We start from the raw sequence: 17660 nt of genomic DNA, 5'->3' as shown, positions 1-17660 counted from the left end.
ATTGTGTTCTCTTCGAAGACAGCATGTTTGCCAATGTAACTCTGCAGGTGCTCCGTTGAACTGGGACACGGGTGTGACGACAAGCAACTGAAGGAAAGGCAACCCACCAGGTGGATCCCAGCATGGTTCTGAGTCTACAGCCTCCTCCTCTTTGCCAGAGTGTGTCTATTGTCAATATATAATGATGCAAACATTTATATTTGATACCTGACACCAAACCACTGATTCGAGGCTATGGAAATCACAAGAGTTTGCTTTTTTTCTCCCCTGCCAACGGCTTAAGTAGGGTGCACACAAGCCCTTCCTTGTCGCCAAGTCAGCAAAGCCCATTTCTCAGATGTCTGTGGAAGATTATCCAGACCATTTATCATGTGGTGTGTTGAGAGAGATGTTTCTTCCCCAATCTGCTTGGAAAATGCCCAGGGCTAACAATCGTAAATATAACGTGACTGAGACATGAAACGGAACGAGAAGAAGTCGAGCGAGCTGCATTGCTATTCTACTACTTCTACCAGATCTTTGTATTTTTTCGTCACGTTAGATATGCTGCCTCTCACAAGCCAGTCCCACATCGTTAGCACAGACACACGATTTGTGTGATGTGCTGTGATGATCATTTCAAGCACACCGCAGATTATAAGAGCAGAAAAAAATGAGGCTTCCTTTCATGTCTGGGGTCACTTGCATTCTACAAATCAGTTAAAATCGATGCGTGCTTTTATGAATGTGGTAAAATGTAATATTTTTGCTAGAATACCACTTCCACGTTACTCCAAGTAACTCTATTTCAAGCATGTCGAGATCCAGTCCTCTAGGGCCGCCATCCTGACTGTTTTCCCATGTATCCCTCTCGCAACACACCGCTTTCAAATACTCAGCGGATCATTTGAGCTGGGCACGCTTGACGTGCCTATCAACAGAGATGGCAAATCCAGGTCCAGAATGTAAAAACCAGGTCACAGTTTGGCAATAGGTGCTTCTCGTCAACCGGCAGGAAAACAAGCTCATTTGAGGAGAAGCATCTGTTTACGCATTGCAGTGTTAAAGAGTATGTTCAGCTAATCGAAAAAGATACAGCCGATAATAGAAGTGTAATGGATCATTTAAATTGGCACAAATAGCAAACAACTGTGTTGTCTGTGGTTTTTACCTGCTCACACCATCATTACTCCAATCATCAATATGTGATGAATGAAAAATATATATTTTGGAGTGGTCATTTATTGTTATCACTCTGAGACCAGTGAAATAATTTCATTAAAATGCATTCATCACATTGGTACAAAATCAAGGGGGTTATTTTTTGTTGCGTTTTCACGTCCAGCCAGCAAAGAAGCTACGTTGAAAATATTCTGGATTGCAGCATTTGGCTCCACTTGGATGATGATGATAATGATAGAACTTCATTCATCCCACAGCGGGGAAATGTACTTGTCACAGCAGCCCATACGAGCCATGCCTTCAACTTCTCTTCCCAAGAAACATGATTGATACTGCCCCCAATGTATTTTTTCAGTCAGGTTTTCATGCCTATATTTTCTACAGTAGCAACTCTACTTGTCCGCTCTCACAGATTTCTCTATTGTCTCCCTCAATCAGCCCTGCCAGATATATAAATACAATGCCAAATCTGGCTGTGAGTTTGAGTCGGGATCTTTTCGCATCACGCTTTGACTTTGGAGAGCCTGGTGCCACATTGCAGATGTGCAAGCAGCCAGCCAAAATATTATACACACACATTTCCCCTCTGTTCACTGACTTGTTGAGAGCCATTGGTTTAAGAATGCATATAAATGTCAGACTTTCCCACAGATTCCTCTTTTCTGGTTGACATGAAGAGGTGAAGCTCGATTTCAGTCGTGAAACCATATGATGACATTGATCTATTTCCTTAGTTATTGGATCAAACTGTAGGACATCGGTCAACCTTTTCATTTGTACCTGTCTGCCTTGGTAGGGAAGTCTTGTAAAGCAGCAAGAGTGAGTGATTGAAGCATCTGCTTGAAATGGGCCTGAGCTCAATGGCCAGCACTCATAATTTGACCAAGACCAAGCTTTGACAGAAACAGAACGCCAGATTAAGATGTATTTCGAACATACCGCCCTCGTCTCCACCTACGCCAGCTTGCAGTCCCAGCTGCTGGCTTTGGCTTTTTCCCCAAAGCTACATGCTGTGGATTTCAACATTGAACTCAATCATTGCACTACCATGATGGTGGCATTCCAATCCATAAATATTGCCTCAGAGAAAGACAGATTAGATTACTTCACCCTCTATTAAATCCACTCAGAAGATATTCACTATCACTGGAAAGAGTAAAGGCTGGATGACAGGACATTCAAACACAAATCAATTTCAAATCTTTATACAGGATTCGCTTCGCCTGTTCCCTGAGAATCAGCCATCGCCTTGAATGGTTATCAGCCTCCCACACAAAGACAACTTCACGTCCAAAAATCGTGTGAGTGGCCGACCAGCTGTGTATTAGGATTATTGAATTTCAGAAATATCAAATTATATATATATATATATATATATATATATATATATATATATATATATATATATATATATATATATATATATATATATATATATATATATATATAAATATTACAGTTTGTAATACTGTATATATATATATATATATATCATTATATATAATTTGATATTTCTGAAATTCAATAATCCTAATACACAGCTGGTCGGCCACTCACACGATTTTTGGACGTGAAGTTGTCTTTGTGTGGGAGGCTGATAACCATTCAAGGCGATGGCTGATTCTCAGGGAACAGGCGAAGCGAATCCTGTATAAAGATTTGAAATCGATTTGTGTTTGAATGTCCTGTCATCCAGCCTTTACTCTTTCCAGTGATAAATATATATATATATATATATATATATATATATATAAATATTTGCAAGTAATAGAAATGTATATTTTTTGTAACTCCATCGTTATTTTTGTTCCATTAACAGTAGTAATGCTACCATCTTGTCAGCTTTTATTGTTTTTCTTCCCACGGACCAAAAAGCCATTATCAGACCCAGGCCAAGGCCCAGGGACAGCAAATAGAACTTTACTCAAGTCCCTGTTGGTGTCTCGTCCAGAAGTGAAGAACAAAATGAGAAAAAGAGGCACATGGTCAGTCATTTGGACATTACGTAATTTTCTGAAAGTAAACCACAATTTTTATTCAGCCAGGGTTCCATCAACCCTTTTAAAAAATCCATCCAATGTCTATGCTGCTTGTCCATATTAGAGCTAACTCAGACAACTGGCAAGGTGCAGCTCAGACTCCTCGCCAAATAGACGTGTAGAAAAAATAATTTGCGCTTATATTGTCACCCTTGGACAATTTGGAGTCTTTAATGAGCATAACATGCATGTTTTTGAAATGTGGGAAGAAGCTCGAGTACCCAGATAAAACTCACACACGCACACGAAGAACATGCAACCTCCATACAAAGCAGCAAGCAGCAGACCCCCTAACCCACTGTACACTCTGCTGTCACAGAGTGACTGAGTTCTAAAGAACAAAAGTAGCTACCACACACACTCAAAAGAAAATTACCATCATTTGTAGAATTTATCTAGAGAATGGTTGTGAATGAAATAAATCTATTATCAACCAAAAATCACAGTTTTGTTTTTATCGGAGAATGAGCCATGTACCTATTATAACCACACAAAAGTATGAGTTGATCAGACCTGATTTTAGTCTGCTTGTTTCTGAAATATCACCATTTGAAAATTCTGTTTAATGTCTCGAATAGAAAGCAGTATAAAAGGAAGAGCAGCTTGCAGAATGTAATCCCAGCAAAACAACTACCATTAAAAACTGAACAAAGTAGGCCCCATTTAATAGCGGAAGCAGCCACTTCAAAACATTGCAAACCCTCTCTTCCCCTGTGTCAGAAAACCCTTTCCTTGTTTTTTTTTTTTGGGGGGGGGGGGGGTAAAGTCAATTAAAAAGAATTTCCTAAAAGCTCTTCTATTCCACAGATACCCTCTGCTGACTTTACTAATTACCAAACTCCCGCCCCACCCGCTTTTCCCGCTTCCAGTCTTGACACTTTTCCCCTCTAAATAAAGCAGTGTGATTGAAATACATTGTTACCAATGCTACTGTCCTCAGAAGACTCTTGTGGCTGTCAGATTCCCAAGCAGTATCACATCCCCCACTCACATTGTTCTGACACCCAGTGATACTAATCCTATTCAGTTTGTAATACTGTATGCATCAAGATCGCACCCATACCATCTTAAACTGTACAAATCATTGAATGGCTCATTTGGATGTGGAATATAATTGTCTGGTTGTTTTAAATATGATGGATGTGTGCTTAAAGTAATTTTCTTTGGTGCCCTTGCAAAGAAATATGCTCTGTGTATACAGTATTTCTATTCAGTCCTTGTTGGTGTGTAACTCCATTTGTATTTTTCTTTGCTCATGTTTGACTTCTATAGTTTGTGATTGCTAGAGTGCATCTCTTGACTTCAGTGACTTTGTATGATTGTTTGGGTAATGAAGCCGTTTGACGCCTATAGTACAGAAGCGTGCAACTGCAAATTTTTGTTTGAACGTACTCGTAAGTATGTTGAAACGTATTTACGAGTACGTTGAAACAAACGTGGCATTTTTTTCCCCAAAGTGCCATGGGGTATTGGCAAATAAAAATAAAATGTTTTAAGCTTTGGCCTACATGATACAAATCAGGTCAAACTTTAAGTATATTTGTTTATGCATTTTTTTGTTTTTATTGTGCACGAGTACAAACTAATCAGTCCACCGAGCGTGCTCATGATGGTGTCCTATCATTAGCTATGCTTGACGCTTGACTTAACAAAACTGCTGAGCAATGTAGAATTAAACTATTTCTGGAGTAAACAACTGAGTTCCAGCATAATTTGCAATTCCGGCAGGTTTGTAACACACACAGTTCCACTGAGAAGCTGAGGGCAGTCTGCACGTAATTATCGCCATAAACCACCCGCTGTGCAAGATTGTCCCAAAGGACCCGTTTTACATTTTACATTTACAAGGGTCAATTTGAATTTTTGTGTTTTATTCATGCAGCATTGCAAACATTCATTCTGCAACTCTCCCGCAGGATGAGCGGACATCTTGTGCATGAGATCTTTTTAATGGAACAAAACACAATTTTAACTTTGTGCTACAGAGGTGTTGCAAAACAAAATAATGATTATAAAGAAATGGAAGGAGAGAACTGTACTTTGTGGAGACTTGTATGTGTTTTCACAGTAATGGAGCCCATTAATTGGTGCTGGAGTCGTGCTGGTCTCCAATTAAAAACCTATCGGACCAGTAGTTGTTGATCTATCGATGTAGAGATAACACGCATTCCAGAAAATGAGAATAAATTGAAAATGAGCATACTTTTTAGGCCTGTAGTCTGGGATCGTCCTGTCCAGGGAGATCCTGTCACTGAGCTGAGCATTGTAGCCATACTCTTCATACTTCCCCTCGACATCACGGCTGTCTTCTCCAAGTGAGGCGGCAGCTCCCCCTTGACCAAGTCCTCCGGGACCCTCCACCAACCCTATCGGTTTTGCTAAACCTGCCAGAAAATGACATAGAACATCAGAGGTGGACGCAAACAGAGTGGGCAGATTTAGGTGAGCAGAGGGAGCATGTAGAATGGCAGCTGATTGACATTTGATGGCAGCATGCAGAGACCACACTAGCAGCTATGATATAGCAAGGCCCCATCCTGAGGTCATCATTATACTGTCTGTCAATGACAGAGCTGCAAAACACTCAGTTGGACAAGGACATGACTGAGCTCCACAGCAGAGAAGCTGAAAGATACAATTGTATAAAAGCCACCACAGATAGTGGAAAGAAAGAATGAATGAATGAATGACGACTGGTTGTCACATGAACACTGAATTATCACTTTGTGACGGATGGATTATTGTTCTGATTATAACTGTTTGCCTTGGATATTTACATACAAAGAGGATGACACAAAAATACATCATCTATATTATTGGGGTGTCATATAATATACAAAGGAGGACGATCTTATCCAATATACAGTATAACGTACTTTATATAGTGAACAGTGGAAACTAAATAACAGTAATTTCATATTGATGATCATAAACAGTAAAGTATCAAAAAGTTTGAACTGGTGGATACTTGGCGCCATTCAAAATTCACTGGCCGTATAAATATGCAAGTCATTTGTTTTATAAAAAACATAACAGCAAACTAATTAAGGGTCATAACACGGTCCATAAAATAATGCTTTTAAGATTTAGCCGCCATTTAGTGATTTAAACACACACGCACGTGCACACACACACACACCACACACACACACACACACACACACACACACACACACACACACACACACACACACACACACACACACACACACACACACACACACACACACACACACTTTTAATCCAGTACTGGATGTTTCATTAGGTTTTGGAATATAGACTGAATGGGAAAGTCTTGATCTAACCAAGTTCTCTGAAATCACTATGAGTCTGTCAAAGTTGTTTTTTCCTGTCTCCTTATGATCCTGAGCCCTTGGTCACCCGCTGCCCACAACACATTATGCTTCCTCAATCTGTTGGAATTAATAATAGGATTTTACTTGTCAGACTTAATATACGCCACGATGATTAAGGTGACTCATCGTGACACCAACTTTAAACGGACGTCACTGTGACGCACTGACGTTGTTCAAAAGGGATAGGAAATAATATATGTCCTCCTACAATCCAGCAACTACATCCTTCTCTTTTCATTCAATTTTATGAGCAACAACATTCTGACTACCTGCAATATATAAAAACCAATTCAAGTGCTGCAGTACAATTGCCATATTAGGATGGTGTTGGAATACGGACTATCAGTGAAAATTTCAAATTGAACTAAATGGGCTTTTCCCATGAGAGGGATTCAACATGGCCCGCTCCAGTCAAAGTGGTGGCATTTTGACAATTATGGGTGGGGCTCACGTCACTATGGAGCCATCTGGCATCACAGCCGTGTCACAAAACAACACTGATACCCTCCGGAGGGGAAGGCCTCTCTGTCTCTGCATGACACTTGGAAGCAGAGCATTGCATGCCAGCTTTGTTTGTTTTTGTCCATGCTATTATTTGTCTAACCCTCGTCTTCTTCTTTCACTAAATGACTTTGTATATTATTTATGATGTCTTGTGAAGTGTGAGATGAGGGAGGTATTACGCCACATAGTACCTCACTTTTAATTTTTACTTTTTCTACACAATGGTGATCCCTTCCCACATAGCTTTATATGGATGTATACAGTACTATTAACCAAAGCTTTATTTCTTGAAGGCCTTTTGTCCGAATATGTTTGACACACTACATACATACTGTACATTCTAAATGAAGCTGTGTATCGTTTCACCTTTTTAAAATTAAGACTCAAATTCAACAATGGCCTTGGCATAATTAATGACAAGAGTGATGTTTTGTGAGTTAGTGTAGCTGGAGCTGAACATACAATATCAATAGTCCACTTTGTCAAACAGGCCTATGTCCATCCATCTGTCTGTCTGTCCATCCATCCATCCATCCATCCATCCATCCATCCATCCATCCATCCATCCATCCATCCATCCTTCCGTCCGTCCGTCCGTCCGTCCATCCATTCTTCGGACCGTTTAACAGTATTTGAGCAGTAGGCGGGGGTACACCTGATCGCCAACCAGTCACAGGGCACACACAGACAAAAAACAAATTCACCTTCACAATTACACCCACAGACAATTTGGAGTGGTAAAACAGCCTACCATGCAAGTTTTTGCAATGTGGGAGGAAATCCACACAGATACAAGGAGAACATGCAAACTCCACACGGGAAGGCCGGAGCCAAAATCGAACCCTGCACCTCTGAGCTAAGAGCTGTCATGATGAAAAAAGTTTGTACGACTTTGGGCAAACATTCTCTACGTACTATTAGGGCAACACTCTCTCCTTTTGAACATATTCCATTACTGTGAGTGGCTGAGCCGCTGACTGCTGATTTTCAGGTGAGCCGCTGAATACATTATCCCTATTTCTCAAGGCTGAGAATTGATTCTTATCTGCTTGAGACAACGGTTTGTCAAGTAGAGTCTCATCTACATATCTTTATTTATATATAAATATATGTTCCTTCTAGCTTCCTCCAGCCTGCCTTCCTTGTCCTGCACTGGTGAGTTATACATATTTGCGCTGATGCACGCAGCGATATTGATCATTAAGGTACAGTATGAGCTTTGAGTGTGCATCGTTGTGGAGGAGATGGAAGTGTGACATTTCTCCTCATGCAATGCCTTCTTGGAATAGTAGCAGCATGGGTTTCTTTGCTATAATTGGGCATTATAGATAAGAGGCGTATCGGGTTCTGCAGCTGGGCTCTCCTATCGGCACCTTCAGACAGGAAGACGGCCATCGAGTGACTTCCATGGCTGACGAAAAGAGTCTTAGTGTAAGTCTTGGCTCACATAATTAAACGTCTAGTGCCAGTCTGAGGTAGAAACAGAATGAAGGCATGTTAACTGGCTGATAGCCGTGCCAGTCTGAGGTCGAAACAGAATGAAGGCATGTTAACTGGCTGATAGCCATTATCTGTTTACAAAATACTTTGAGTTTTGTTGTTGAGGTATAGTAGTTGTTTAGAGTTTGCACATTCTCGAGTGTTTGTGTGGGTTTTTTTACGGATACGTTATCTTCATCCTCCATTCCAAAGACTTGTAATTATTCAAAGATATGATTGTTTGTTCATATTTGCTCTATGATTGGGTGGCCACCAATTCACGATGCACCCCACATTTCACCCAAGGTTAGCTGGGACGGTCTCCAGCTTACAAAGTGAGAACAAGCCATACAGAAAATGGGCTTAATGTAGAGCCAGATGAGGTGGCTCAGACATATTAACTCCAGGACCCTTCCCTGGTGGATGGAGGAGGCCTCGGGAGCTGGAGAGACTGTCTCTTGGTTGGCCTGGGAACACTTCAGAATTCCCCCCGGAAGAGTTGGATGAGGTGGCTGGTAAAAGGGAGGTCTGGGTTTCCCTGCCTACGCTGCTGCCTCCTTGACCTAATCACGGTTCAGTCGAAAATATATAGACAACATTTGATTTGTGTGTATTATCATAAACTCAGGAGTGGCCATCGGAGCAAAATATATATATTTCAGCTTGATATTTTAATCCATTTGATGTTTTTATTTCAAGATATTCTATTTTTACTCATTTGAAAATTGTTATTTTTGGTCTAACACTTTTCCTCGGCAGGATGTATGTTTACTTGGTAGCTTGTGGGGGGCACGTGGGGCAGTGGGTGGAGGTGGTTGTTGGTCTTGTGGTGGGCGGTTCTGTGCTGATTTGGTTGGGTGGGTGGTGCGCACTGGGTCACTTTGCACGGGATGGTTTCCTGTCATTTCTAGGGTGGGGTCTCCCCACCATTGACTGAGTAGGATGAGGTCCTCCATCTCCATCATGCCAGCCAACACAGCAATTCCAAGAAAAGGAATAAAGGTGAAAAACAACTAACTCTCATGACCTTGTAATCTTCCTTGGCTGTTTCAGTTGCACTCTGCAGCTCCAAGTATTTAGAATTTTCAAAGGCACTCCCAAGACACCTACTCCTGCTGTCTTCCAATTCGACACAGTAGTATTTCAAAAAATATTCAAATCATTTTTTTATTTTGCTTTTCTTTTTTGTATCGCTGCCCTCTTAAACATTGTTCTGGATGACTGCACTTTTCAATAAATATCCATCATAATGAAAAGGACTATGTGGCAGAAATGAAAGTCCATGGTCTACAGAAAAACTGTCCTGGCATGACAAGGATACAGATTCTCCATTCTGCATCACCTAGCAGCTGAACAGGACAGATTAAATAAGATATATCTGCAAACTTATTTTTTCTCTTTTGTTCATTTTAATCATACCTAAACAAACGACAGAGCTAACATGGCATGCATATAGCTACTTTGAAAGTCGCACAATACTACGATTTTCTTCTCTAAGGAGCAAATGAAGGAGGCATCTTCACAGATCACATCACTTTGCCAAATCCAATATGGCTGCAATGTTGACGTACAACATAACGTAAATGTTGACGTATATTACGGAAATATTTTCTATGGTAAGTGTTGCCAAGGGCTTGACAAGTCAGGGGGAGTCAAGACTACTGACTTCTGTGTGTTGCAGTTATGCATGAACAGAGTACAGTATATAACCATTAACAATATGGACCAAAGCAAAGTACTATCCCATGTATTTCATGTGGCCCCTTTTAAGACCGTCTAATATTTATTAGATTTTGTGTGCTTTATTTGCTTGAAAACTGCTTTTACGAACAGATATTTTGATTGATACTTATTTAGACAGTGAATACATTTATTTTAATTTCCTTCAGTCTCCATTAGAGCTGTTGGCTGACAAGTGTTGTCCAAAAGGAATTTCTAAAGGTTTATTATCCAAAGAACAAAAAATAAAAAGCATACGTTTTCCACGTGTCTGCGACTCATAATATCTAATTTTAAACATAAAATCAACACGGTCAGAAAAGGGCGGAACCAGAAAGCAGGAAATAGACTAGAAGAACTTAGCACGCGTGGACTTGGCACACAGATTCATACTAACATGTGATATGACAAACATTTCCCAATAACGAAAGAAAAAAGTCAAAAATCAAATACACTGAACCTTAAAACAAGTTAAAATGAGAATAAATGAGCTGAAAAGGCATGTGTGAATGTCACAATGTTCAAATACAACTCTTTGTAACAATAGTTTTTCAAATGTGCATACGGTAACAATGAGGCTCAACAAGTACAGATGAGGAGATACAGTATCTGTTGAGCTTAATGCACTACTTAAGGTCAAAACACAGCTTTATAAGCTGGCTAACAAGCTTAAAACGTTTTCATCTGATTAGCGAAAGGCGGTGGCATTCACAGCTAAGCTTGGCAGCCGATAACCCTCAAGTCGATGCTTAGTGCGGCAGCTAACAATTGTTGACTGTTGTTTTCTTGTGAGGAGTCTGGTTGCCCAGCATCAGGAAACGATCAAAAGTACAATTGCAAGACTTGTTTATGTCCTTCAAATCTAATTGACCCTTGGTGTAACTACCGTGACATGACATCAGGAGGCAATAAACAACAGAGAGAATGGGTGATTACTTCATATCGCTGCAGGACATGGTAATTGTCCCTGGCTCTCCGAGTTCCCCTTCTCACAATGGCAATTTCACAAATATGAGGAGTCATCACAATTTTGAAACGGGTTTGACCTGTGGATACTCAATATTATTATGTTTGCTGTTAATAAGATGAAGAAAAATCATGTAGGATTTGGAGCAGAAAGTGAATGTTTTCAGACTGAGATTGTTCATTCACCCATCCATCAATTCTCTCTACTATTTAGCCTCATAAGAAGAGGCGAGATAAAGTGTATGCCGGACTGGCAAATGCCAATCACAGAGATGAACAAGGGTTCGCAACATGAGGATGATTCAAATTCTTCAGTTAGAAAGAAAACTTTCACAAGCAAGGGAGAATATGCTCATACTACTCCATGTTCTGAATTCAGACATAAAGTCATTTGAGGTTTAGTTCCCTTATTCACCTTAATCTTAATTTTATCTTCTATCTTTCTAAATAAACCAAGACTTTTGATACAACGCGCTTTCGTGGTTAACATGATTCCCAAATTCTGGGCCGCAAAGCCTGCGTAAATTCGAGATTTAGGTGTATTTGTTTTCCGTGCAAGGTAGAAAACAACATAATGTAACTTCAGAATCGCGTTGGCCACGTGCTCTCTTTAACCATGTATCGTCTCTACACAATAATTGCAAGGTTAGTTGCTTATTTCTTTTGCCGTTGTCATCACAAGGGAACTGAGGTGTATTTGGGCGAATGGCATGTTACACAGTTTGAAGAATTGTGGTTCTTAAAATTCCACACAAACACAGTGGTGAACATGCAGACCGTGCCAACTGTGATTCAAAGACAGAATATTTCATTTGGATGCAGACAGCAAAATATGCTATTGCACTGCCCTATTTGTATTTCGGGTTCAGGAAGAGAGCCACTAATTAAAGGGCTTTTGATATATTTGTGCTCTCTACTGGTGGCCAGTATGAACTACATCAACCCAATGGCATTCAAGTTTGAATAATAAAAGGATTCACACAAATTATTTGATTATGAAATGATGTACTTCCTGCGGAAACACAGGCGAGCAGGTGCTCCACTAGCCATCATGACCACATTCTACCGTGACACCATTGAGAGCGTCCTCTCCAGTTGTATCGCTGTGTGGGGTGGTAGCTGCACTGAATACAACATGAAGGCCCTGTAGCGCATAGTGAACACAGCCGGTAGGATTATTGGTGCTTCACTCCCCTCCCTGAAGGACATTTACACCTCCCGTCTCACCCGCAAGGCGACCACGATTGTGTGTGATGTGAGTCACCCCGCTCACACTTTGTTTGATCTGCTGCCCTCTGGGAAGAGGTACAGGAGCCTGCGCTCCCGCACCACCAGACTCACCAACAGCTTCATACTCTGGGCCGTTAGGATCCTGAACTCTCTCCCCCCTCCGCTGCATAACGTCCTGACCTTTTGAGCCGCGTTGGCTGCCTTGCACTACTCTCGCCCTATATTCTGACTGTCTGCTGTGTGCACACTTGCTCCGTTTTTGTTCCTCTTATTTGTTTATTTATTTATATTCATTCGTCGCTCTTGTTTTTATTCATTGTATGTGCCTTCTTGATTTTACTTTTTGTGTTGTTGTTTTGGATGTTTTGTTATATGTCTTGTCACCGTGGGATAGTGGGTTGCGCAATTTCGATCTCTTTTTGTGTCTTGGCATGTGAAATGATTGACAATAAAGCTGACTTTGACTTTGATGAATTGAAAAGGTATGATTAAGTAGAGACCAGCAAGCTAGGAAAAAAATCACTGCATATCATTTCCTTAGTGATCTTTACATCACATGACTTGACAAGTCACTTGACTTTTCCAAAATGCACAGGATTTACAGTAGAGCTTGTGTACAAAAATTAATTTTACAAGATAACTAATAGTACAAAAGAATGCAATTTGGTTAATGCTTCTTGATAAAACATTGTAGCGTTTAAATATTTATAAATCAGTTTGAATGAAGATGACTGGTTGTCAAATGACAGCATCTGAGAGGTTTACAGATGCTACATTAATATTATATAGCCGAATAACGTGAAGTATATGAATCAAGTCGAGCTACTACCGTGTATTGTACTCGAATGTATTATGCAGCTTTAGTATCTTACAATAAAAAAAAAGAAACGTGCCCTCAGAAGCCATAATGAGAAAAACAATTGCACATTGCTTTACATTGTTGACTTTTCAACCAAGGAGAGGAGACTTTGTAACATCAAATGGACGATTATCAGATTATTATTATTATGTCATTCTTAATATTAGAGTAATCTCCCTACCGTTTAGTTGATTGTAGACGACATCCTCCAGCCTCTCCAGCCGCTGGAGAATAGATTGCCTGTCCACCAAGTTGGTAACTTTACCATGTCTGGCGCGCAGCCTCTGATCAGACGCCCGTCCAATTTGGACAAACTCCTCGGATCGGTCCTGGATCCTGCAGTAAACCGAGAACAGGATGATTCCCACAAACACAAGGATGTTGACGGTCAGTAAAGTTTTGATTTTGCGTGCCACGGCCATGAAAGTGACTTGCGTGTGGCCGCCGAGTCCCAAGTGTTCATGTGTATCTTTGGTCAGCTATCGAGGTCTTTTTCATTCAATGTCGCTCGAGGGGGGGGGGTGCAGGTGGGGGTCAGTGTGGTGCTCCGTTCAGGACCACGGACAGCCCCACTCGGGACCACGCGAAAGGAGCAACGAGGACTTGAAGGTGCGGTGCTCGACGTTGCTTCTCGTTGCGGGCGGTTTGCCTTTTACAGCAGAGATTGGATGCCATGGGACGCGTTTATCATCTCAAACAGCCAACGGCAGTTCCAAAGCATCTCCCTCCGTAACCTGGAACGTCACAAGCCCCAATATGTCTCGTCCATCTTCCGAGAGAAACACAATAACATCCTCTTGCTTTTACTAGATCTATCCGTTTGTGGAAAATATGAAGCCGAGCAGCTTAACTCCGCTATGTGCACACATGCTTCAAAATAAAATATACAATATACATGGGCGGATCTTCCTTTTCCTTGTGCAGTCCTTTGTTGTGGTCCTTGTCCTCCGACCGGAGGCGGAATCCAGAATCGCTTCGTCGTAATAACGCAACGATGTTTTGTGTCGGTGGGAGAGATACAGTCAGCCAGTGGCATGCTGTCTCTCTCTCCTCCAAGCAGCTTCACAGCTCGATTTGCTGCGTCCTGACGTCCACGGGAGCTCGAGCATGAATAGTCATGAGCGGGAATGGGTTTAAAGCACAGAATAAGCTTCACAACGTCGTTCCGCTTGACAGAGCAAACGTCTACTCTTGTTAACTGCTCACGTGTGAATAAAATGTCACTTATTTCATTTCATTCGCCTTGAGTGGATTTTTTGCATCGCCTCACCTTTTTCCTACCTATCTTTGGATCCTGCACGTGCAGACATTTAGGGGGTCGGGCGCACGCTTCTATTTACAAAATTAACAGACTAGAATTAATCAATTGAAACTTCTCTCTCTCTCTCTCTCTCTCTCTCTCTCTCTCTCTCTCTCTCTCTCTCTCTCTCTCTCTCTCTCTCTCTCTCTCTCTCTCTCTCTCTCTCTGTCTGTCTCTCTCTGTCTCTCTCTCTCTCCCCCTCTCTTTCTCTCTCTCTCTCATCATTGAAAGTAAAGGCTATACCACCCATTTGAGAAATGTGCACATCCACTTCTATGTGCACATATTTCCTGCCCCAGTAACCCCACCTGCTCAACACATAAATGTCAACAACAAAACGTTGCTGGAGAGCTTTTCTGACAAAAAGGAATAGCACGCTCAGTTTAAGCATTTAAACATACTTGGACCCAGAAGCAGACAGCAGACATGAGTGAGAAAAGTCTTTATGTTATAAAAATTTCAAAGGAACAACATAAGCAGAGTTGGACAAGATCTTGCGGACAGTGTAAGCCGGATGACTGTCAATGACCAATGATGGTGTGGGGGGCTCAGAAGGAGGGCTGAGGGGACTCGAGGAGAACGGCTTCAGGAGAGAGACATGAAAAGTGATGGGTGGACCAGAAGTGTAAAAGTTTTTGTTGAGATGTTCACATCTGTGACAACTGTTTTGATTGTCATGTTTGTCACCACCATGTGGCTATTGTGTCGTTTTGTTCAAACAAAAGTTTTCCAGCCCACAACAAACAACATGGTTAGGGACAATTTATTTTGATATCTCAAGGTGAACATTGTCAAAACCACCAGTACTGGCTCTTGGCAGCTAATTTCTTATCTCATTTCCATATTTGTTTGGCTTTTAATAGTCCATGAAGGTAAACATGTAAAATGGAATGTATGTTATGGTAAAATGTAGAAAATTATAAAGTGCATATAGTGCAGAATTACACCCAATCATACATTCAGAATTTTGGATATTAAATAATATGTGATATGTATTATTGTATTATGTTTTGTTATGCATGCATTTACCCGTCCCACACACACAAACACACGGACAAACACACTTTACTTGTTTGCAGAAAGTTTGGCCGCTCTAAACAGAATTTTTGAACGAAAAAGTTGCAGTATGCATAATGCAGTTTGGATGGGAACTGTCAGCACACAATTCAAATTCCCTTCTCGTCTTAAATCTCCCATTTGCCTTTGCAATCTTTCCATCCACATTTCCTCATGAATTATGGGTCTAGAAAATCATGTATTCATGTATAAATATTTGCAGAGCCTTTTTTTCAATCATGTAGAAGCAAACTTGCAGGCTGCCCAAAATGCACTTTGATCTTACAGTATTTCCCACCCATGCCAGGATCTCAAATGTAATGCCTTTGATTTGTTTGCTGCATCAATCTAATCAGAAGACAACAAGAAGGCCACAGTGACCTCACAGGTCTGTTTAGAGGACATCTGGCAGCAGCAAGCTGTAGATTTACACATATTTCAATCAAGTAATACTGCTATGAAGAAAATTTTATAATTGTGGGTTAAAAAATATTGAGCCATTTTTAATTTTCAGCTTGAGAGCTGAAGTGACTGGTTTACTGGTGTACAGAGTACTCTACTAAAAGTACAGAAAATTAAACATGCTAAGCAGCAGGAGTGAGGAGTTCGATGGTCCTTACATTTCACCAAGTCGCAGTAATTATTGTAGCCAATGTTGAAGTCACTTTCTATTCCATTATGTACCCTTTGTGTTTTAATGATGTAGCTTATGCATGTCCTTCCTAGCCTTGCAGCTCTCATGTCTTTCACCTGCAGTATATTCTGATAACTTTTGCCTCAGTGGAGTGTTTAATTGGGATTCCAGCAGCATGAGTTCCACTACAAAAGCTGCAGATTTGATTTGAGGTCTGCAAAAAAAAAAAAAAATCAGAATGTGAGGGGAAATAGCTGTTACAACCACATCAGCTGCAGGGCCTCAGCTTAGCAGCTTAGGCAGCAGCTGCATACTCACTGATCCCTGTGAAAGACTCTGAAGATGTCAGCCTTCTGCATTCAGCACCCTGCTTGCTTGCGAAAATGCAGGGACTGGCACTCAAGTATTGTAGCCATATTAACCTGGGTCAGTGCCAGCTATCCCTTAGTCATCTCCCTAGCTGATTCCACATGAGCCAATTACCACATTTAGTGGTAAGGAAACATTTTGTGCATCATATGCCACTGCATGACAGCAGGAAACCTGCATAGACATGCATTAATTCCATCTGTTTTGATTAGATTTGAATTATAGAATCCAAAAATCGGGTTTCATCAGTAGCAAATACATCATCGCGTTAGCGTGGGCATTTAAAGTCACACTATATTTGCTGTCCCCACGGTAGATGCAGAACATCTATTTTTCATTGTTAAACACGTGTAGTGCAAATTTAGAGCAGAACAGAGTATTTGTCATCAAAAGAAATAGTCACTTCACTATAAGCAAAGGATCTACAGATCCTCCCAGGCTTCAAAAGATGATAGTAATTGAAAATTGTGAGCCCGACATTAAACCCTATGGGCCCTATTTTCGTGGCCAGTGCAAGTCTGCCGTAAAGTCTGCTGCTGTTACAAATGGGCATTTGCGCAATTGTGGGTGTGAACACGGCCAATTTGCTTCCTAGCCATTGAAAGCAGCTCTCATCGTTCTCTTCAAATTGAGCACAGAAGAGATGCATACTGGAGTTGGAAGCGCAAAAAGTACGTTTTCACAAACCATTATCCCAGAGGAGCACTGTCAAACCAGCAATGAGAAGCAGAAAATAGCTGTCCTGAATACTGCAGAAGAGCTCCATGTCAATCAGTAAATTGGTTGCTGGCCATTACCAGAACACATGTTGTGACACCAAACAGGTAAAACAAGACACAATATAAGTTAGTTATGTAATTAAAAACTAATGCTAAGCATCAACGCGTCTTTACAATTGTCTACTTCGCATAGATTTATTGATCAAACATGTGACATGGATATAATAGAAACATTATGTTTTGCTTTAAATGTCATTCCAAGCAGTAAA

The 17660-nt window shown here is 40.8% G+C and overlaps 1 protein-coding gene across 1 annotated transcript in view; it reads right to left on the bottom strand.

The window, feature by feature from the left end:
• The window catches only part of galnt9 (polypeptide N-acetylgalactosaminyltransferase 9), a 50858-nt gene extending 37123 nt beyond the window's left edge, over positions 1-13735 (bottom strand). The window contains exons 1-2 of the mRNA XM_085910689.1: positions 13495-13735; positions 5404-5584 (exon numbers count right to left, since the gene is read on the bottom strand). Of these exons, the coding sequence (XP_085766815.1) occupies positions 5404-5584; positions 13495-13735 (422 nt within the window). The remainder of the gene's footprint in view (positions 1-5403; positions 5585-13494) is intronic.
• Positions 13736-17660: the final 3925 nt, after the last annotated feature.

The sequence above is a fragment of the Syngnathus leptorhynchus genome, chromosome 4 (assembly GCF_054491065.1).
Source record: "Syngnathus leptorhynchus isolate UIUO chromosome 4, UIUO_Slep, whole genome shotgun sequence".
Lineage (NCBI taxonomy): Eukaryota > Metazoa > Chordata > Actinopteri > Syngnathiformes > Syngnathidae > Syngnathus > Syngnathus leptorhynchus.
The sequence above is the reverse complement of the archived record's forward strand: the minus strand, read 5'-3'. Positions and strand labels throughout refer to the sequence as shown.